The following is a 23,267-nucleotide window of genomic DNA, read 5'->3' on the forward strand; positions in this document are numbered from 1 at the left end:
TGCCTGTGCAAGGCCTGGATGAGAAAAAGAAGCCTCCTGTCTATGGAGGATTCTCCTAATTTGGTCCAGAGGCGGGTCCTAGGGATTGAATCAAAGGCTGCTCTGAAATCCACAAAGGTGGCATATAGGGATGTTGCACTATTAGAGCAGTATTTCTCTATAAGGTGTTGTAAAATTATGCAGTGCTCCAACGTACCTCTCCCTTCTCTGAACCCTGCCTGAGCTTGTATTATCTTTTCATGGTTAAGCCGTGCGGAAAACCTTTCCAGCGGGTGACTGGCATAGACCTTCCCAATGATATTTAGTAAACTTATCGGTCTGTAATTACTGGGGTCCTTCCTATTCCCTTTCTTATAAAAAGGAATCACCACTGCACTACCCCAGCCCTCCGGGATATGACCTGTGGAATCGATGTAAGTAAACACGGCTGCCAAGAGCGGGGCCCACCCGTCTTCATGTTTTTTAAGGAGCTCAGGTGGAATTCCATCCTCACCAGGGGCCTTCCCATGCTTTGGCAATTGGGCTCTATGGCATTGAAGTCCCACCCCTTCCCAAACCCCACCCTCCTCAGGCTCCGCCCCCAAAAGCCCCCACCGGTGGCGAAGAGGGACCTGGCAACCATAGTCCTGGGTGATATAGGGAGTGGCACAAAATCTCCCCCCTAGGCTGGGGGCTGTAAAGGTCTTTGTAGCCTCCTATCAGGACTAGGTCTCTTAATATTTGCTTGAGCTTTTCCTGGTACTAGTAGGGGGGTGAGAGAATTAGGAGGAGAACTCCACTGTCCCTTTAACTGCTGCCCTCTATTCTCCCCCCGCCACCTGAGTGGAAGAACAACAGTAAAAACAATCCACCAATGTTAGGGTTGCCAGGTCCCTTTTTGCCACTGGTGGGAGGTTTTTGGGGTGGCGCCTGAGGAGGGCGGGGTTTGGGGAGGGGAGGGACTCTATGGCCTTGAACGCCATGGAGTCCAATGGCCCAAGTGGCCATTTTCTCCAGGGGAACTGATCCCTATCAGCTGGAGATCAGTTGTACTATCAGATCTCCAGCTCGTGCCTGGATGTTGGCAACCCTGACCAATGTCCATTTAGAGCTGCTTTATGCCGAGTCAGGCCAGCGGCCTCTCAGGGTAGGCATCATCTTCTCCATTGGTCTCCCACAGGAAACCCACAGGAATAAGCAGCACTTCCTCGAGTGAGCGTGAGGAAGCACGGGGCAGGGGTTGGCCTGTATACACAAAAAGGGTGGCTTGCAATGTAGAAAGGACAGTTTGAACCTGGGGCCTTCTGGGTTCTCTGCCACTGAGCCATGGCCTCACCCCAAGTAATAAGATCACAAGCACAAAACCTGTCTGTAATAACTGGTAGCCACCGAGGGATAAAAATTATCATTAAACAGCATCACTAGGAGAGAAAACTATTTGAGCCAAGAACATAATCAAACTGTAATTGGGTAAGAGAGAGGCCATCAAAGAAGTAACGAAAGGGTGTGGTAACCCTTCAGGTAAAAGCCCGGCTAAAGGGAAAGGATTTGGCCCAGTGACTTAGGAAACTCAAAATGAAATTGTCAAGCTAAATGCAGGGATCATAATGTTGGTATACCTGTGCTGCTCCGAATGCCTTGCTTGCATTACCTACTCTTGGAGCAGCGCTTGAGTTTCTGCACGGTCACTGTTCTGGGGTGGAGCTTCCTGTTTGGAAGGGGCCTGACCTCAGGGCAGGGGCACGTGGGGAGATGCAGCAGACGGCCTCCTTTCTGGGTGTGTCCTGATCGCCCTCAGGAGCCTCTGGATATTCCAGCGCCGCACATGGGCCTGTCATGGCACACCGGTGTGTTCCAGAATGCCTGTGTTGTTCAAAGCTGAGGAGCATCTATCTGCCTTCAGGACTCGGTGTGCAGTGTTGGCTACCCCGCCTTTGCAAAGATCTCGTGTTGCCAGGCGAGATGGAGCATCTTCCTTTTGAAGAAAAGCTTGAGCGGTTGAGGAGGCGTTCAGTAGGTTTTTTGGGAGGGGTCACTGAAGAGTAAGGGACCTGGGAAGAGTTGGCATTTAGCATCCGCTGCTGGTTGTACGGCCAGTACTTAACTGAGGCTCTTTTTTGCTTTGCAGAATGGGCAAGCTGCTCTGGAGGAAAAGAAAGGAGCTCCGTCCAAGGTAAGACTGTTTGTTGCATCTCTTCTTCCTGCGAGGTGCCTGACGGTGCTGGCAAAGACTCCCACTCTCTCTTTCTGGCAGGGCTCAGAAGGAATGAAATAGAATCTGCTGCTTTTAACTTCTGCAAGGAGAGCGTTGGAATCTAGAGCAGTAGTTTTTAATCTACTGTCAAGCCACAAGTTCAGAAAAAAATTAGGACCTCAAAGCAGCGCTCAAGATGAGGCCATTTATGTAGGTTTATTGATATATGGGTGCGACACACAGATCTTAGGCATACACTTGCCGAAATCTTTGTGCCCGGGCGCCATCAGCCAACTCCTTAATATTAAGTTTGATTCTGATTTGTGGAGTCCCACTTTTTGTTGAAAGGTCTGGGAAAAAATCAAGTATATGTGAGGTTTCATCCTGGGATGCGCTAAGCAGTATAAACCAGCTTCTCTCATCTATATCTAAACTGACAGTATTGAAGAGCTGAAGGAATACTTTTACTTTATTGAGATATTTTTTAATTTACTTTGTTTGTACCCTGCCCTTCTCCCCAATGGGGCTCTTAAAGCTGCTTACATTATTCTTAAAATGTAAGAGCCAGTGTGGTGTAGTGGTTAAGATTGGTGGAGTCTGATCTGGAGAACCGGATTTGATTTCCCACTCCTCCACATGAGCAGCGGAGGCTAATCTGGTGAATCCCGGTTGGTTTCCCCACTCCTACACATGAACGGCAGATGGTAAACTGGATTTGCTTTCGCGCTCCTACACACAAAGCCAGCTGCGTGACCTTGGGCTAGTCACACTCTTTCAGCCTCACCGACCTCACAGGGTGTCTGTTGTGGGGAAGGGAAGGTATTTTTAAGCTGGTTTGATTCTCCCTTAAGTGGAAGAGAAAGTCGGCATATAAAAACCAACTGTTCTTCTTCAGCTCCCTTTTATGTTCCCAACAACCCTGTGAGGTAGGTTAGGCTGCCTTTAACCAGAGATGTTTTGCTGACCTTCTGGGAGTGGAGCAACAACATCACCTGAGATTTGTCTGGCCACTGGAAGGAGCCTCATCACTGAGGAACCCTTCCTGTTCAGAGCATCCCGTATCTGGGGTTGCTCAGGGTTTGTCGAGGTGGAAAGCTCAGTGGCATACCCACTTCCACCAGGGGTGTGGGTCTTCAGAAAACATCAGAACGATAGAACTTTCCAGAAAATGATTTGATGCCTTTAAGAGAGTGTGACCTGATTTAACAGGTTTATTCTGAATCTTTTTTTTAAGTGCCTCATGTTAATTTTATGTTGCAGTAGCAACAAATACTTGAGCTGAAATATTTTATTAGGAAGTAATATCAAGTGTGGTTTAAATGTTATATTTAAAGCTTTAATGAGAGCCAGTGTGGTACAGTGGATAGAGTAGTAGTAGAAGAAAAGTTGGTTTTTATATGCTGACTTTCTCCACCACTTAAGGGAGACTCAAACCGGCTTACAATCGCCTTCCCTTCCCCTCCACACAACAGACACCCTGTGAGGTAGGTGGGGCCGAGAGTGTGACTAGCCCAAGGTCACCCAGCTGGCTTTATATGTAGGAGTGGGGAAACAAATCCAGTTCACCAGATTAGCCTTTGTTGCTCAAGTGGGGAATCAAACCAGGTTCTCCAGAGCAGACTCCACCGCTCCAAACCACTGCTCTTAACCATTACACCATGCTGGCTCTCCATGGTTTCCTGTTAACATAGTTTGTGAGGTTTGCCATAGATGCATATTCAGCCAATTTGCCTTCCCATTCTGCTATGGTGGGGGCATCCTTTTGCTTTCCGTTTTGTTTCCTGGACAACCTGGGTTCGAATCTCCTCTTCTGCCATGGAAGCTCACTTGGTGACCTTGGGCCCATCACAAACAGCCTGGCCTACCTCACAGGGCTGTTATGGGGAAAGAGGAAGGGAGTACCGTTTACAAAAAACTATTTTGAGTACTAACGGGAGGGGGGAGAGAAGCGGGATAAATGCAAATGCAATGTAGAAATTATTTCTGTTGAAATAATACTTTGAACTATATGCTGTATTGTATTTATAATTTCATGTTTGAATTTAAGAAGGAGGCCGAAGGCACTGAGAGCTGACAGAGGTTTTAGCACACCTAGGCAAGTGTGAATGATGCACCATTGGATGTGGTTCTGAACTCATCTGTTTCAACAGAACTGAACTCTCATCCACAGAGGTCATTTGGGTCCATAATCAGAGGTCCATAATCAGGCTGGTGACTTCCTCCATGTGAGAGGAGATTTGGTTGTGAATTTGATCTGTACCGCTCCCGTAAAACAAAAGACCGTGGCACCTTAAAATACTAACTTTTATGTCAAGGTGACCTTTCCTGAGTCACAGCTCACTTCCTCAGAGAAAATAAGCTGTGACTTACAAAAGTTCATATTGAAACGAATGTTGTTAGTCTTTTAAGGTGCTGTTAGACTTTAGGATCAGCTCACACTTAGAGAATTAAATAAACTTTTAAAATGTGAATAAAGCAAACTTAGCAGCAAGTGTTTTAGAAAGTCTGCTTGAAGATGCCAGCTGTTGAAAAGAGGTAGGTGGCCAGTGGGGAAGCTTTGCTAATACTGCTGAGCTCGGGGGGGTTGGGAGCAGACCCCTGCTCTTTCCGTGCCAGCAAAGCACAGGGTGCCCGAATGAAATAACAAAGTAGGCACTCTTGACTTCAGACAGTGATTGACCAAATGGGGTCAAGGAACACTATAGATTTCCATGCCAATACTCACTCAAGCCCCAGTGAAATGGGCAGGCATTGCATGCAACCCTGCTTTTAGAAGAAGAGGAGTTGGTTTTTATATGCCGACTTTCTCTACCACTTAAGGGAGAATCAAACCAGCTTACAATCACCTTCCCTTCCCCTCCCCACAACAGACACCCTGCGAGGCAGGTAAGACTGAGAGAGTGTGACTAGCCCAAGTTCACCCAGTTGGCTTCATGTGGAGGAGTGAGGAAACCAAACCGGTTCACCAGATTAGCTTCCACAGCTCATGTGGAGGAGTAGGGAATCAAACCCGGTTCTCCAGATGAGAGTCCACCACTCTGAACCACCACTCTTAACCACTACACCAGGCTGGCTCTTTGCTTTTAGCTGCTTTTGCAAGTTCTTGTGTTTGCCTCATTGCATCAAATGGGTGAAACTTCCTGGGGGATCGGTCCCCTAGGTCAGATCTTCCCGCTTGCCTCTGCTGCCCTTGACCTTCTAGGTCCCTCGAAAATCCTCTGCCACTTGATAGCTGCCTTCTCTCTGTGTGTTTTTGTTTGCAGAGAGGCCTGCGTTTAGTCCATAACCTGACAGTCGCCTTCTCTTGTTCTCCCCTTTCATTGGGAAAGGGTGGCCCTTCTAAAGCTGTAACCGAAACACAAATCTCGGTGGATTTATGAAGGGCAAAAATATCCCAGCAACCTGATCCCATGCCAGTGCTGCGTGGATACTGTCCTCTTGGCTGCCCCAAAAGAAAAGGATTTACAAAGAAGAAAGCCAGATGCTGGCTGCGTTTTTCTTCTGAAACCTTTTCTGAGAAATGGTGAAGGCTGGGATGGTGATAAATCAGTATCCTGGCAAAATTGGTGTTGCTGGAACAAAAAGGTGTAAAGACTTTTAAAATAAAATGCAAGCCAGGGTTTCAAGGGAGCGAGCTAATAGAATGTGGCAATAGATTAACGCTCTCATAATCTATAATATTACAATCTAATATTATAATTATAATAGATTATTATAATGTTGCGCTTGGGGTAGCAGTTATTTCACAAAAAGCCTCTGTGAAATAACTGCTAGCCAAAGCTCAACGTTATAATAATCTATTCCCTGACTCCCCTGTCCTGTTTCAGCCCAGAATGACCCCGAAAATGTGGCTCCTGGGAGAAAGGGGACCTCCAGCAATAGCATGTGGGCAGACGGAGGTCTATGGTAGGATGTGGGTGTTGGCAAAAATGCCCAGGGACTGTCTTATCTCTGAATCCCAGATGGACTCAGGGGACAAAAGCCAATGGAGAGACAGCATCTTGGGGTTCTAGAAGCAGTAGGCTAGTCTCTTTTCAAAACAGAAATTGGGAGGACATTTTGCTTTTTTCCCAGCAAGATATTCTTGATTTTAGCAAGCTGATTCAAGAAAAATTGAATCAGTTGGGACCTTCAAAAGTCGTTCACCTTTCTGTCGATATGGCATCCAAAGGCAGTTTTCACATCTTATCAAACCAGGCATGGGAAGATTGCATTGAAGCAGGGGAATGCCCCAAAGTGAGATTAGGAGGCAGAATTGTGTGGATCCTCCACAAAAGCATGTTCTAGTTTGGATGCCAGCCTCTAGGAGGAAGTAGCCATGGCTGACACAGTTAACGTGGTTATCTAGCAAGAGTAAATAATGTGAGTTCTCCTTAGTCTGAGTCAAGTGGCCTTGAAAGAACATCTTAGAAACTTGGTTCAGGCTCCTTCCTGGGCCCTGAGCTCCTTGGGTCGTGATAATAGGCCTCCTTCCCAGTTTACAGAGAGAGCCAGCGTGGTGTAGTGGTTAAGAGCAGTGGTTTGGAGCGGTGGACTCTGATCTGGAGAACTGGGTTTGATTCCCCACTCCTCCACATGAGCAGCGGACGCAAATCTGGATTTGTTTTCCCACTCCTACACATGAAGCCAGCTGGATAACCTTGGGCGAGTCACAGCTCTCTCAGCCCCACCTACCTCACATGGTGTGTGTTGTGGGGAGGGGAAGGGAAGGTGATTGTAATCCAGTTTGATTCTTCCTTAAGTGGTAGAGAAAGTCGGCATATAAAAACCAACTCTTCTTCTTATAGGTGTATGTGGAAAAATGAACAGCAAAAGGTAGTTTCTGTTCAGAAAGATGGCATCTATCCAAGATAAAAAGTACTAAATATGCATCTTGCTTTAAAACAGGGAGTGTATAACAAAGTGTAACAACAGTGAGGGTACAACAAAGAGGTACACATTGCTGTGTACCTCTTCCTCCCAGAACGCTGGCTGCCCCATGCCAAGAACAGGCCCTGGCTAATGGCAACCTCTTCTGCGCTATTAAAACGAATATATGAAGGCCCCAATGAATTATTCAGGGAAGGTCTGCTTTCAGAGCATTGCATTCCTCAGTACCTTTGCTTGGGCTGTGGATCGACCTGGATTGCATAACTAGCTTGGCTTGCGGCTGTGTTGAAACAGCTCCAAATTTCTTGTCTCACTCTCTTTTGTAAGGAGGACTTGAAATAAAAAAGCTGCCCCCGGGTGCCTGGTGTCCAAAACCCTCCCTAACTGGCTGTAAATGTTTAAGAACAAAGGTATGCTGTGTTTCTTCAGCTTGTAACTGGTCATCCCAAACAACGTCTAAAAGATCCAAGAGAGGCTTCAACAGTGGTGCAGCAAAGGATTGGGGGGGGGGGAGTGAAATACTGTCAGGATACCACCTTTTTGTTTTTGGAGACTCATCCATTCATGCTTATCACCCCCTCACAACAACCTTGTGAGGTAGGTTCCTTGACCAGAGGCACTAAACCACTGTGCACCAGTACAAGGAGGCATTGGGGGATGGCTGTGACCTCTATGCCCTGTGTTCTTAGCCCTCCAGAATAAATGGATGATTGTACCTGGCAACCAACTGGGGGGGGGGCAGTGTTGCGAGATTTTTTTTTTTTTTTTAACAAAAACAGCCTTGTACTTACTAGAATTTGATACAGGAAGTGGTAGCTCTAGGAATCGTGGGAAACTGTACGATAAAACAATAGAGTTTCTGACGATTCGTAGTGCTACCCTTCCGATATCAACCTCCAGTAAGTACAGGGCTGCTTTTTTCTTTTTCTCCTGCAACAGTAGGTGTGACAGCAGGCAATGGGACTGGGGGTGGTGGGGATTCTCTGTTCCCACTGGGAACTTGGCAGCTGTACTGGTTGGCCACCGTGTGAGACAGGATGCTGGACTAGATGGGCCACTGGACTGATCCAGCTGGGCTCTTCTTATGTTCTTAGGTTAGGGTGAGGGAGTGACTGGGTCATCCAGAGAGCTTTGTGGCCCGAGTAAGGTTTAAGCCTAGGTGTTTCCTTAGTATTCTAACCCCTAAACTGTCTTGCCTCAGCAGACACAACACACCCTGGTTAGGAAATGCGGGGGTGGGGCGCTTTCCTTTTGGGGGCTAACCATGGCTAGCTGCAAATCAGCCTTGTCAACCATGGTTAAGAACAAGAGGTGGTATCCGGACTAAATTTTCTGCTAGCGGAAGGCGTTTCCACCAGCTGAGCAGAACTTTCCTGCCTCCCAGTGGAGTCCACTGATCTCCCTGAAATGCTGCTTCTAGAGGAATAGGTCTGTTAGAAGGGTAGGCTGAATGGTAGAATGACCAGTATGTGAATGGAATGGGAAGCAATGATACTGGCTATTTTTTGTCTCTTTCTCTATACCTGGTTAGAGGGGTGCATCAAACTTTCTGTTCACCAGCACTGTAGCTTGTGGCAGTGAGTTCCACAGAAGCCTCCAGTGCTTTTCACCTTTAGGCCTACTAACTTTTTTAAGGTGGTGTTTTATTGTGCATGAATTACAGCTTGGAATTCAGGTCATGTGCTATGTGTCGATTCTGCTTCAAGTTAGGTCTGGGTAGGCTGAGGTTGCCCAGTGCTGTTAGCTGCGACTTACTTAGTTGTTGCAAAAGCACAGACCTACTCCTGGGAAAGGAAGCTGTGTTACCAGACCTGGGTTTTTTCCCCTTTAACGTAAGGAAGGGACTGTAGCTCGGTGGCAGAGTATGTGGAAGGTCCCTGGTACAGTCCTTGACATGCCCAGTTAAAAGCGTCAGGTGGTGATATGTGAGCTCTCCACCTAAGAGGCTGGCAAGCTTCTGCCACTCTTGATAGCCCAAAGATTTGACTCCGTGTAAGGCAGCCACAGAGGTTTGTTTGTGTGGGTGCATACTTCTGGTAGAGGCCATGGTGGCTCAATGGAAGAGCATTTGCTTTGCATGCATAAAGCCAGTGTGGTGTAGTGGTTAAGAGCAGTGGTTAGAAGTGGTGGACTCTGATCTGGAGAACCCGGTTTGATTCTCCACCCCTCCACATGAGCAGGTTTGATCCCCCACCCCTCCGCATGAGCAGTGGACGCTAATCTGGGGAACTGGGTTTGTTTCCCCACTCCTACACCCGAAGCCTGCTGGTGGCCTTGGGATAGTTACAGCTCTCTCTGAACTCTCTCAGTCCCACCTAACTCACAGGGTGTCTGTTGTGGGGAGGGGAAGGGAAGGTGATTGTAAGCCAGTTTGTTTCTTCCTTAAGTGGTAGAGAAAGTTGGCATATAAAAACCAATTCCTCCTCCTCTAATGGGCTTTCTTATTTGGGCATTTTTTTTTAAAGAAACAGTTTTCTTCCAGCTTCGGAGAAGATATTAGCACATTTTTGCAGGTAACTATTGTAGAAGAGACAGATAAGAACCATCCGTCTTAGGTTCTTGTCACCTCTTTTGACCCCATGTACAAACTGCTGCCCTTGGATGAGGACAGGGAAAAAAATCTAGCTAGATTCTAGGCTAGCTTTAAAATTCGTAGAGACTTCCTTTCGAATGCTGCGAATGGTCTGTGACTTTTTCATTTGTAATTACCTGGCTGCTTCAGATCATGACCTTGAATTGTTCCGAGTTCCAAGAAGCGTGAGACACCTCTTCTTGGTTAGAGAGGTGCAAACACTTTTGGTCCCTTCCTGGATTCTTTAATTGATGAGCCTGGGTTCTAGAAATATGAAAATAAAGAACCTAAGAATTGCTTAGCTGCATGAGAAAGCTGCCAAATTCACCTTTCTGGTTTTTCCATCTGCTACCGGCATTTAGATGATTAGTCGGGGCATGATTCCGTCTAACAAGATGGTGATCGTGTGTTTTTCACCTTTTGGAGGTGAGGTTGTCTAATAAAATAGTCCAGTTTGAGTGGGGCGAGTTTAATAAGTAACACGGGCCACAGGGAAGGGTAAGTTCCTCCCCACATCACATTCCAGTCCACTTTACAGTTTTCCACAACTGCTGTTTGTTTGTTTTTTAAAGCATAAGTATGACAAATTGCAGTCTAATATAATATCACTTTTACAATGGTTAACAGTTCAGTTATAAAGGAGAAAGTCCTTATACATACGTTAGAAGAGTTCCTAATGAGGATATAAATCCTTTCTTCTTTCCTTTGTTGTGAGAAAAGATTAACTATAACCAATTCTGCAATTATACTTACCAATGCTTCCAGTTGGAAAGCAAGTGTCCTTTTTGAAGTCTCTCACAACAAAGGAAAGAAGAAAGGATTAGGATTTATATCCTCATTAGGAACTCTTCTAACTTATGTATGAGGACTTTCTCCCTTTCTTGTTTCTTGACACTTTGTCTTACTATCTTCTGATGGTCTTAAGCGTTATATAGTTACTGGATAGAGATGTGTATGTGTATGCAATGACTGAATTGTTAACCACTGCAAAAGTGATATTATATTACCCTGCAGTTTGTCATGCTAACGCTTTGTATTTTGATAGACTTAGTGTGGGGGCATAAGAGTACCTTGATTTTTTGGTTTTTTTAAAAAAGCTCAAATCAAGAATACAGGTTTGAGCACCATGTGCAGGTTTGAGCACCATGTGCAGTTCGATGCTTAGGGTTGTGGCTGTTGCTACATGGGGGGGGTATCATGTGCTGTAGACAAGTATGTTTTATCCTCTCTCGTCCTTCTGCCAGTTGGTTTCGCTGGATGTCCCAAGTTCTTATGTTAAGAGTAAGAGAGAAATCTTTCTGGGCTGCACAGTCACACTTCTTCTATAAACATGTATCATGCCCCCCCCTTTAGTTTCACCTTTTCAATGAAAAAGCGCTTTTAATCTTTCGTCCTAGACTGGTGGCCGAAGCCCTTGGCTGCTTTTCTTTTGCAATTATGTGCACACTCCATTGGAAACAAGCCCCAGTCAGTAAAATAAGGCTGGAGTCTGAGGAAACGGGCTCCAGGTCTGCCGGCAAAGGATCGTTTTTGAGAAGTGTCCGAAGTGTGGTTGCACCACAGACTTTTAGAAGGACATGTGCGACTGTTCACTCCTTAGAGAGAAAAAACGAGACTTGAGATAAAACCGAAGCGGCACACCAAGATATCTGGTCAGGTCGCCATCTTAGGTGGATTTCCTGAGGCATAATTGACTGTTTTATTCTGGTTACAGTTGCAGATTATAGAAGAAATTAATGATTGACTGAAATTTATTCTACCTTCAATCGTTAGACATGATGGATGGAGTTTGGGAGGAAGCTCTGTGTGTGTGTGTGACATTAGTGTATTCAAGTAGCATCTTCGACATTTTCTCCCTCTAAATATTGTTCATGTCCTTGTTTTATAGAGGTTAGACTGTAGTTACAAAATGTAACGATAGCTCCAATTAAAAAGCTTCTGAACCAGTTCAAAACTGATTCAAACGGTTGTCGGAACAAACGTTTTAAAAAATGAAGTGGACGGTTAGTGCCGGATCACAACTGAACTGAAGCTAGAACGGTTTGACGCCCTTCTCTGAACTTCATAAGGATTCGTGGAGCTTTTGAAATCCAAATTACTTATTAATGGTTTGACTCTGGTCTCAAGTCTTCAGACAAATGGGCAACATGTTTAAGTCTGTCTGGTCAATAATAAAGGCTGGAAATGTGTGTGGTTGCCAGTGGCGGACCTACATTTTTGGGGCCCTGAAGCTTGAACTGTTATGGGGGCCCCTTTGCAACCTGCAACAATAGGGCAACATCCAACTAGCCAGCGTGGTGTAGTGGTTAAGAGCGGTGGTTTGGAGCGGTGGACTCTGATCTGGAGGACCAGGTTTGATTCCCTACTCTTCAGCATGAGCAGCGGAGGCTAATCTGGTGAACTGGGTTTGTTTCCCCACTCCTACACACTAAGCCAGCTGGGTGATCTTGGGTAATTTACAGCTCTGTTAGAGCTCTCTCAGCCCCACTTACCTCACAAGGTGTCTGTTGTGGGGAGGGGAAGGTAAGGCGATTGTATGCTGGTTCGAGTCTCCCTTAAGTGGTAGAGAAAGTCAGCATATAAAAACCAACTCCTCCTCCTCTTCTTCTTCAAAGGGCCTAAAAGTGTGCGATTGTCTTCAACAAGGGCCAGGGCTTTTTTGGCCCTGGCCCCAGCCTGATGGAAGAAGAAGAGTTGGTTTTTATATGCCAACTTTCTCTACCACTTAAGGGAGACTCAAACTGGCTTACAATCACCTTCCCTTCCCCTCCCCACAACAGACACCCTGGGAGGTAGGTGAAGCTGAGAGAATGTGACTTGCTCAAGGTCACCCAGCTGGCTTTGTGTGTAGGAGTTGGGAAACAAATCCAGTTCATCAGATTAGCCTCCGTCACTCATGTGGAGGAGTGGAGAATCAAACCCGGTTCTCCAGAGCAGACTCCACCGCTCCAAACCACTGCACCACGCTGGCTGCAGCTTGGAATGCTCTTCCAAGTAATATCAGGGCCCTGCGGGACCTTCAGAAGTTCAGCAGGGCCTGTAAAACAGCTACTCTCCGGGGTCTCAGGAAGAGGTCTTTCACATCACCTACTTGCCTAGTCCTTTAACTGGAAATGCCAGGGATTGAACCTGGGACCTTCTGCATTTCAAGCAGATGCTCTACCACTGAGCCACGGCTCTTCCCCAAGTAGTAGTCAACATAGTGCTGATTTTTAAAATGGGGCACAAAGGAGTGGGGGAGGAAGAAAATGACCCTGAAGTTACAGGACAGTTTACCTGGAAAAGACATTAAGCTTGCAGAAAGCAAGGATCTTGACGTGTACAGAAGGAAAGCCTTAGTGAGGAAGGATCTGCAGAGCTTCCGCAAAAGGGAAGTTTTTGCTTCTCCAACCTTTTGGAATTCAGGAAGTGTCAAAAAATATTTGGATTTGGTAGGCATTATATACTTGGCCTTCCGAACAGCTTTTGACAAAGGCTTTACCGCACTTGTATTCCCAGCAATGTATTAAGAGTTTGTGCAAACAGTATTTTTTATAGCATTTTCATTCTATGTATTCCCACCGATGTATTAAGAGTTTGAAAACGTTATAAAAAATACTGTTCGCACTTTGTTTGGCCCCTTTAGCTGTGAAGACGTCTTCCAACCATTTATTAGCCGTGGTATCCAAAACCCTTTTAAAGCGATGTTTTTTATAACATTTTCAAACTCTTAATACATCGCTGGGAATACAAAGTGCGGTAACCCCCTATGTCTATCATCGATCGTTTCCAGTATCAGGACCAATATTATGTAGCTTATTCTTGTCACCCAGAGCAGTGATTCTTAAACTTCTGGTCTGGTGTTGGCATCACAATCACATTCAATACAACAACTGCCCTGGATACCAATTTGTTTCTGTGTTCTGTTCAGGGTGCTGGGGCTAGCCTTTAAAACCTTTCACAACCTAGGAGCCACATATACCCAAAGGGCCATCTCTCTCCACACGAAGCCTGTGCGCCAACGGAGGCTGCATCCTAAATAAGAACATCAGAAGTGCCTGGCCACATCAGACCATGGCCGATTTAGCTCGATTTCTGCAAGAATCCCAGCAAGAAGCAGGTAGCCAACTGGAAGCTGGCCAGAGGTCTACAAGTGGACAGAAGTTTACTTTCTTATTACTCATGTGACCCACCCACGTTTCATAAAACAGGTACTTTAGAACATGACTACACTGTGCCTCCTATACATCACCCAGAACATCCAAAGTACATGGAGCAGACTGGTGCCTTGATGGCTGCCATGGGAGTCCCTGGCTGACATATTTAACCACAACACACACACCCCACACACGCACCAATAGATTCCTGGTAGTGCACTAAAAAAAAGAGATGCAACCACCAGAGGCAGATCTACTGTGAAACTAATGAAGCTTAAGCTTCCGGGCCCTTAATCCTGGAGGGGCCCCCTGAAGCAACTTTTTTTTAATGAGTGAATTTCTCAACAAAATTGATGGTGTTTTTTAGTGATAGAATCATAAGCCAATGGGTTGAAGTACTTAATATTGACTTTAGAATAGGCTCTAATACCCATTTCATGTGGCCTTAAAATGTCCCTGTAATTGGTAAAATGTCAAAATTTTCTTGGGGGCTTGCAGCGCCCGAACCCCCAGCTGTAAGGGCTCACTGAGCTCACCAGAATCTATTCATAGCCTACATTTTGGCAGCTGGATCCTCAAATCCTTACTTGGTGCTCGGCTTAATAGTTCTATAGCTCAGCCCTTAGGCTAGAGCCAATCGGAACCACGAAAAGACATCTGAATTCTCAATTCAGGCTGCACTCGACTCGTTTGTACATTTTAACACCAAAAACCAGATTTTCACCTCTTTGTCCTAACGAGCCCCCTCTGATGACCTTCTACCTCCCTATTATTTATTTATTAGTTAAATGTATAACCCGCCCTCATTCCCGGCCAAAGCCGGGCTCAGGGCGGGTGTCATGATCCTAGGCCTCAAGTGCGGCCTACAGGCCCTATATTAAAGTAGTTACCAGGCCTACATCTCCCAGGTACCTTCTGGGCCTTGTGATTGGTGGAAGAGGATTTGGAGGGGAGGCTTGGGCCAATCGGAGGTAAGGGAGTGGTGCCTGGGCAGAAGGAATGAAAGGCCTTGCCTGAAAAGGGAGGGGGGTTCACTCCTAGGGGGCGGGGCTGGGGAGAGGCTGCCGCAGATGGCGGGATGCCTCATCCAGGAAAGGGTGGGTTTGCCTGAGGCCTAGTGCCAGGAGACGGCTAGGGACAGTGACGTTAGATGTGTTCGGGCTTTTGTTTGCCTGCCTTTACTGGTTTTGTCATCCTATTCTGGCTTGAGTTATCATTCCTGTGCATTCCTGACCCATGGGGTGATGTCACATCCTGACGTTTCCTAGGCAGACTTTGTTTTAGGGGGTGGTTTGCCAGTGCCTTCCCCAGTCGTCTTCCCTTTACCCCCAGCAAGCTGTGTACTCGTTTTACCGACCTTGGAAGGCTGGAAGGCTGAGTCAACCTTGAGCCGGCTACTTGAAACCAACTTCCGTTGGGATCGAACTCAGGTCGTGAGCAGAGCTTGGACTGCAGTACTGCAGCTGACCACTCTGCGCCACCGGGCTCTTAATCATTGTTATTAGACCTCTTTAATAAACTGTTTGTTACTCTGCCTGGGTCCTCACGCCTCAATTGGTCACCTCGAAAGTATACCCTGTTGGGAGAAGCAGCAGGGAGGGTGCTCTGGGCCCTCCTGAGTTAGGTCCACACCAGATAGGCGGCAGGTACTGAAGATCTCCATTCCTCTCCATGACCTGATAGCAGGTAACAACAATCATAATAAAATCATATATATATAAAATTCATAAGAAAGCAATAAAATTCATAAAACCATTCAATACAATTAATACAGTTAACAAGATGGTACTCATATAATTACAGGGCCGTTGGTAGGCCCGACCAAGCAGCCAAATTCTCATATCAGAAGCCCCAAGGGGAAGGAGAGGGGAGGGAGGCCAGTAACGATGACAACCTGTGGTTGCCCTCCATTGTAGGCCTTGTGGAACCGCTGCTGGTCTGAGTAGACAATACTGACTTTGATGGACCGAGGGTCTGATTCAGTATAAGGCAGCCTCATGTGTTCCAATAGTGTGATAGGAGGCAGATTTGTGATTTATATTTTTGTTAGATCAGCAGTTTTCACATATAAATTGTTAAGAGGATTTGGGGGCTGAAATAGACAATATCCATGCTAATATCTTTCCTGTGATTTTAACTTGCACTCTTTCTCCCTGATCTTCCTGTTGTCAATCAAAGCAGCAGAACTGGGCTGCTAACTCGCTTTAAGAAAACCAAACAAAAGATTGCATCCCTGTTGCGTTATGGCTTCCTTGGTCAGCAGGTGTATGCCATCCAGACCCAGCTACTTTTCCAGCGTGTTACTTTATACTTTTGCTGCCTCTGTTTGTCCTGGCTTTTCCATCCCTTCCTTTCATTTGTGTGCTTGCTGCAGAAATGGGAGTCTCAAGCGGGGCTGTAAATGGTCATTTATTTCACTTGCTAATTTAACTGTAATCTGGGTTTCCTTCCTTAGCCCATTGTGTGAGTTTATGTGTTTACACAGTGTAACTTGTCAGTTGGTTGTGCCTATGATGGATCAGATCCATGAACACATGAAGCGGCCTTATACTGAATCAGACCCTCGGTCCACCAAAGTCAGTATTGTCTACTCAGACCGGCAACGGCTCTCCAGAGTCTCTGGAGGAGGTCTTTCACATCACCTCCTTGCCTAGTCCCTTTAATGGGAGAGGGCGGGGATTGAACCTGGGACCTCCTGGGATCCATCTTGCTCTGCTCCCTTTTTAGCATGTACCCACCCCACTCAAGAGCCTTACAAATTCCAGATAGTCATGTTAGTCCAAAGAAAAATTAAAAAACAAAAGCTGTGGGATATATTGACCAACAAAAATGACACAAAAACCTACATCAAATTATTTAGAATTCTTCAGAATTTCAGTTGGGACTCTTTCAGGTTTTTTTGAGGTCTTTATAGACTCCAGAGGTACTAGCCTTCTAGGGGGAAAAGTGGGCAGTCGCCCATTGTAAACATAAAAATCTAGTGTATGAAATGTCAGTATTCTACTGTCTCCTGTTAACTCTGCGGTTAAGGGGAGACATGATAGAGGTCTATAAAATTATGCATGGTATGGAGAGAGTGGACAAGGAGAAGCTTTTCTCCCTCTCTCATACTAGAAGGCGGGGTCATCTGCTGAAGCTGGAGGGTGAGAGATTCAAAACAGATAAAAGGGAGTATTTCTTCACACAACGCGTAGTTAAATTGTGGGACTCCCTGCCCAAGAATGTGGTGATGGCTGCCAACCTGGACGGCTTTAAGAGGGGAGAGGGCATGTTCATGGAGGAGGGGGGTATTCATGGCTACTACTAAAAATGGATATTAGTCATGATGCATACCTATTCTCTCCAGGATCAGAGGAACATGCCTATTATATTAGGTGCTTTGGAACCCAGGCAGGATAATGCTGCTTCAGTGGTCTTGTTTGTGGGCTTCCTGGAGGCACCTGGTTGGCCACTGTGTGAACAGACTGCTGGATTTGATGGACTTTGGTCTGATCCAGCATGGCCGTTCTTACGAGAGAGCCAGCAAGGTGTAGTGGCGAGTGTCCCGACTGTGCTTAGATCCCCGTTCTGCCATGGAGTCTTTCCGGGAGGCCTTGAGCAAGTTACTCTGTCTCTCAGGCTAGCTATCTCACAGATTATTTTTTTTAGGATGAAGTGAAGTAGGGAAGAGCGATGTGTGCTGCTTTGGGTCCCCACTGGGGAGAAAAGCAGGATATAAATGAGTCCTGGTAAAGCTGCCTCAGCACATGGCTTAATTCATGCCTGCTCTCATGTTGCATATGAAGTGTTGGACTGCTCCAGTTTTTCCTTGCAGCTCTGGCTCCTGCGCTTCTGGCTCCAAGTATTTATGGCTGTTTTAAACAATGGTTGACATCTTGGATTTTTAATTAGAAATGGTTCGGCTTCTTTAAAAAACAACAGAGCAGCTCTTTTCCCAAGTGTACAGAGTCTTCATGCCCCCTTAAGGCTTGTGTGGTTAGTGCAGCTTGCTTAAAAGACACCAGGAAATAGAATTTCTACTTCCTTCAACTGAAGCACACTCTGAAGAAAACCAAGTCTCCTCATGATGAGTGTGTCTGGGTAGGCAATTGGATCGAGATGTTACCTGGGCCAAGAAAACTTAACATGGATATTTAAGCCTCCATGGCTGCTTATTATTGCAATCCTGCCTGTAAGAGACTCCCCCCCCCCCAATCGAGATTAATCCATGTTTCATCTGATGTTGGCCAGCACATCACTCACATGGTACCTGTAAATGCACTGGCTGCCGAGAAGATCCATGCTGAAGTCATGTATGTCGTTCCATCTTTTGTTACTCTTACTGTGCTTATGGGGTTTTGAATTTTTAACTCCTTTTTAACTAGATTATCTTTATTTTTATTTTTGTGTGTGTGTTTAGTCTAAGCTTGTAATGGCCTTTGGCTATTTGCAGTAAACTCGACTACAGGTCTAGATGGACCAGTGGTCTGACTTGGTATGGAACAGGTTCATATGTTCGGCAGAATGTTTGCAGAAGCAGAACACTACACCGTCACTTGGGGAAACAGATAAGGTTGCCAATCTCCAGGTAGTAGCTGGAGATCTCTGGCTATTACAACTGATCTCCAGCCAATAGAGAGCACCTGGAGAAAATGGCCGCTTTGGCAATTGGACTCTATGGCATTGAAGTCCCTCCCCAAACCCCACCCTACTCAGGCTCTGCCTCCAAAACCTCCCACCGGTGGCAAAGAGGGACCTGGCAACCTTAGAAACGGATACGAAGCACTGCACAAATCTTTGCATTTTTGACACTAGGCATCTGCCCCCTACAACCATACCTCATCTCAAGTAGTGTGCTGTGCATCTAGAGTTCTTCAGGTTAAAAAAAAGAAGACAACCAACGTGGATCATAGAGGTTTATAGAACTGTTCATTTGTTGGGAAAAGTGACCAGAGATTTTTCTCCCTTTCCCATCATACTAGAATTTGGAGGCATCCAATGGGCAATAGACTCAAGGCTTGCAAAAGGAAGTATGTCTTTACTCAGCCAGTAATTAAATTGTGGAATTCACTGCGAGTGAGTATAGGTACGGCTGTGAAGCATGGATGGCTTTAAAAGGGGTGAGATAGATTCGTGGAAGAGAGGTCCGCCATTGTGACTAAAGGGCACATCCCTAGTCAAAGACAGCAAACCTCCAGATACCAGCACCAGGCGGTGAAATCAGCTTGATCTCTGTGCCCTGTTCGTTGGCCCTTCCAAAACAACGGATAGCTTTTGTGTGAAATGGGATGCTGGACTAGATGGGCCACTGGGCTGAGCTAGCAGTGCTTTTTTGATGACTGCTATTAGGCAGAAGTAAATTGCTTTGAGCTCTTAGGGGAGGAATCTGAGAAATATAGGTACTAGCCTAGTGAAACCTCCTTGGGTAGAGGCCTTCTACCTTTGAACACCAGAGGCTGGGGACAAACTGAGAGGGTCCTCGTGCCATACTTGGGACCTGTCCGGGATGTTTGGGGAGGGGCTGTGGCTCAGTGGTAGAGTCTTCTTGGCATGTAGAAGGTTCCAGGTTCAATCCCCGGCATCTCCAGTTAAAGGGACTAGGCAGGTAGGTGATGTGAAAGACCTCTGCCTGAGATCCTGAAGAGCCGCTGCTGGTCTGAGTAGACAATACTGACTTCGATGGACCAAGGGTCTAAAGCAGCATCATGTGTTCATGTGATTAGATGGGCCTTTTTTATTCTGTTCTCCCCAGGCAGTTATGTGGGATGCAGTAAGGCCAGTTTGGCTGCATGACTGGAGATGAGGTGTCGTCCTTGCTTGGTAGTCAAAGCAACCATATGGTGAACTCCATTACCTGGTGATTTTGCCCCTCTGAATGGTTCATGCCCTGCAGGCAGGGAAGATAAGCCACAGCTACAGTTCAGAGTGCTGGTTCTTATTTTCAGTCCCTAAACTGTTTGGGCCTGGAGTCCTTGAAGGTCTCCCTCCTCCTGTATTGTTCCACCTACCAGTCAAGATCCTCTTCCCATTCCCTAATCTTTGTGCCCCCACTGGCAGAGGTGAGGTGGGTGGCAAGCAGAGATGGGGCTTTTTCAGTGGTGGCACCTTAAATTTGGAATGCCCTTCTCTTTGAAGCTTGCTAGATGCTGGGCCTAAATTTTTCTTTTCACCCAGTCTTTTAATTGACAGTGTCCATCTTTTTTTGGGGGGGGGGGGCTGCTTGTAGCCTGAGGACTGTTCTATTGATATCATTTTAGACTGCTGAATGCCTTGTACTATTTTTATGACTTATTTTAATATTGGTAGCGGTTTAATTGTATTGTATTTTTACCGTGAGCTGTCTTGAACAGATCCCTGGAGAGGTGGCATATTTTTTCCCTACGTAAATATAACTGTACATTCCTGAGACGTCTGGATAAGCAAATGGTAGGGATTCCTTTTGCATTCCGTGGCCATAAGTGACTCTGTGTCTAGAAGTGCATCTCCCTTTCCAATAGGTATTTATCGCAGTTGCAGACTAGAAACACATGTACTTTGTGAAGTGGCCCTAATGTTAAAAAGTGAACAGGAAGAGCAAGTGTGTGGTTTTGGTAAAGGGTGTTTTCATTTCTGCTGAAGTTACTTTGTTATCCTGTGGTTTTTAAGCCCTACTTCTTCCATCCCCTTCTGTTGATGGAAGACTTCATCAAGCCCTTTTCTCTGAAGCTCTGAAAGTTTACTACGAGGGAGATCTCAGAATGTCTTGAGTGTTGCTGGACTCTCCGATCTGTCAGTTCCAATTTGCTTTATTTTCTCTTCTAGTGCAGTGGCAAAATATCTAGCTAATAGTTGCTATGAAATAGATAATCAAGGCTAGAACTGCCCCTCCATATTTGGCAGGGACTTGCAGTGTCCCTCAGGACACCTACAAAGAAATATTCAGCACTGGCCGTTTCTGCACAAAATAAGGTCTAGTACATTTTTATCCTGCCCTTGCTCCAAGGAGCTCGGAACAGCTTACGCAATTCTCCCTTCCCCATTCCGTCTTCACTACAGCCTCATGGTTGGGGGCTTCTCCTTTGCCTGTGTCATCTTTAAAAAGGTAAAAGTAAAGGTCCCCTGTGCAAGCACTGGGTCATTCCTGACCCATGGGGTGACGTCACATCCCGACGTTTCGTAGGCAGACTTTGTTTATGGGGTGGTTTGCCAGTGCCTTCCCCAGTCATCTTCCCTTTACCCCCAGCAAGCTGGGTACTTATTAGTCATCTTTAGCAACATGCTATTTGCAGCCTGGCAGACTTTTCACCTTCCGGAAACAGGTTTCCTTCCTGTGTCCGCTTCCATTTTCCTGGTAATGAGATACAGGGACGCAAATAACTGCTTTGTTCACCTGGGAACTTGTGCTCTGTGTAGAGGGAAAAGCTTGACTTTGTTCCAAAGCAGTCAAGTGTACTTCCTCCTGTGAACCAAGGTTGAGGCTTCACTTGCTGTCCGGGAGAGCTGTCAGTGAAAATCCCCTATGCCCACTATGAATCTTATTAAAGGTAAAGGTATTCCCCTGTGCAAGCACCGGGTCATCCCTGACCCATGGGGTGACGTCACAACCCGACGTTTACTAGGCAGAAGGTATTTATGGGGTGGTTTGCCAGTGCCTTCCCCAGTCATCTACACTTTACCCCCAGCAAGCTGGGTTCTTATTGGACCAACCTAAATCTGGTGCAAGATGTATTGGATGAATAGCCAGATTGGATCCTGTAGATCTGTTAGCGAAGGCACTTTTCTTCAGAAAAGGAGTCTTACCCTTGCGCACGATGTTTCTTCTACTTGAGGAAAGCGCCACTGCCAGCAGAATGGATCTGTAGCATCCAAATCATTGGCTGTGGAACACCAAACTAAAGCAGCAATAAAGGCCGTTACTGGGTTTTGTGACTGCTTGGCTTGATTTGAAAGCTCGAGTTTCATGATATTGGTTTTTTTTGGTGCTTGTCACAGAATAGTAATAGTCTCCCACCGCCTTAAAAAAAAACCCACTTAAATTCAGGTAATAAAATACCAGTGCAGAGTGGTAAGCTGCAGTACTGCAGTCAAAAGCTCTGCTCGTGACCTGAGTTCGATCCCGACGGAAGCTGGTTTCAGGTAGCCAGCTCAAGGTTGACTCAGCCTCCCATCCTTCCGAGGTCGGTAAAGTGAGTACCCAGCTTGCTAGGGGTAAAGGGTAGATGACTGGGGCAGGCCATTGCAAACCATCCTGTAAAAATAGTCCCCCTAGTAAACTTAGGGATGTGATGTCACCCCATGGGTCAATAATGACTTGGTTGCTTGCACAGGGGGCTACCTTTACCTTTAATAAAATTGATGCCTGTGTTTGCAAATAAATGGCATTGGAGAGAAATGAAATGAGGGAACTAGGAAAGAAACTAGGCTGGATGAAAACGTTCCATGAACAAATCCACTCAAACTTTTTAAAAGCCCTGGAACGGGGCATTTCTGTATATTTCTAGTAGATATCAGCTGTAGGTCACTGAATAGAGTGACATTCTTTCAGTACACTTGTCTGGCATGCTGCTTTAATCATGTGTGGATAATTGTGGAAAGGCCACAAGGAAGAAGAAGAGTTGGTTTTTATATGCCAACTCTCTCTACCACTTAAGGCAGAATCAAACCGGCTTACAATCACCTTCCCCTCCTCAAAATAGACACCCTGTGAGATAGGTGGGGCTGAGAGAGTGTGACTAGCCTAAGGTCACCCAGCTGGCTACGCATGGAGGAGTGGGGAAACAAATCCAGTTCACCAGATTAGTCTCCGCCGCTCATGTGGAGGAGTGGGGAATCAAACCCGGTTCTCCAGATCAGAGCCCACCGCTCCAAACCACCGCTCTTAACCACTACACCACGCCGGGAGTGTGTATACTCACACCCCTCCCCTGCCCTCCATTTCCCCACTCAACAAAAACTATAAGAAGTTGGGTAAACAGAAGCTTTCACTGGATGGCTAGAACGATGTGTTGGGTTCCAGGTGAACAGCTGCAGGGAGAGGGTTTCAGAGTCGAGATGACACCATAGAAAATGCCCTGTCTTGTCCCTGGCAATTGACGAACCCTCCTTCAGAAGGTGGGGGGCCCACAGAGGAAGCCTGTGCAAGAGATCTTGACTGGTGAGCTGGTTCATATGGGAACGAGCACTCCCTTAAGCATCCCGGCTGCAGACTGTGCAGGCCTTCAGATGTGTGAAATGTGTTTTGAGGCAAGTAGCCGCAACAAGGCCCACCTGCTCCGCTGTGGATATGCTACAGTGGTCCCCCATGTTCTACAAGGAGGAACCTTTAGAATCGAGCTGCACTTGAAACTGCAGTGTCAGAACTTGACTTGGGGATATGGTAAACATTTTATGTGTTGATTTGCACACCAAAAGGTGATTGCTGTGTGTGTGATAAGTTAATGGGATATAAAGGAAATGCAGATGCAGGGCTCTTGTGTTTTGTTTTGTTTGCAGGTATGAACTCTGGTGTGAAGCCAGGAGCACCTGAGAGTTTTCCATCTCAGAACTTTGCTTACTGCAT

General features: G+C 46.2%; 1 protein-coding gene and 1 non-coding gene across 2 annotated transcripts in view; one reads left to right on the forward strand and one right to left on the reverse strand.

Annotated features, from left to right (window-relative positions):
- Positions 1-23,267, forward strand: part of RPS6KA1 (ribosomal protein S6 kinase A1) — a 95,812-nt gene that overhangs the window by 19,926 nt on the left and 52,619 nt on the right. Inside the window, exon 2 of the mRNA XM_056845789.1 lies at positions 2,108-2,152. Within this exon, the coding sequence (XP_056701767.1) occupies positions 2,108-2,152 (45 nt within the window). The remainder of the gene's footprint in view (positions 1-2,107; positions 2,153-23,267) is intronic.
- TRNAF-GAA (transfer RNA phenylalanine (anticodon GAA)) lies at positions 12,723-12,797 on the reverse strand. Its single transcript has one exon. It is a non-coding gene; the product is annotated as a tRNA-Phe (tRNA).

The sequence above is a fragment of the Euleptes europaea genome, chromosome 3, assembly GCF_029931775.1.
Source record: "Euleptes europaea isolate rEulEur1 chromosome 3, rEulEur1.hap1, whole genome shotgun sequence".
Taxonomy (NCBI): Eukaryota; Metazoa; Chordata; class Lepidosauria; order Squamata; family Sphaerodactylidae; genus Euleptes; species Euleptes europaea.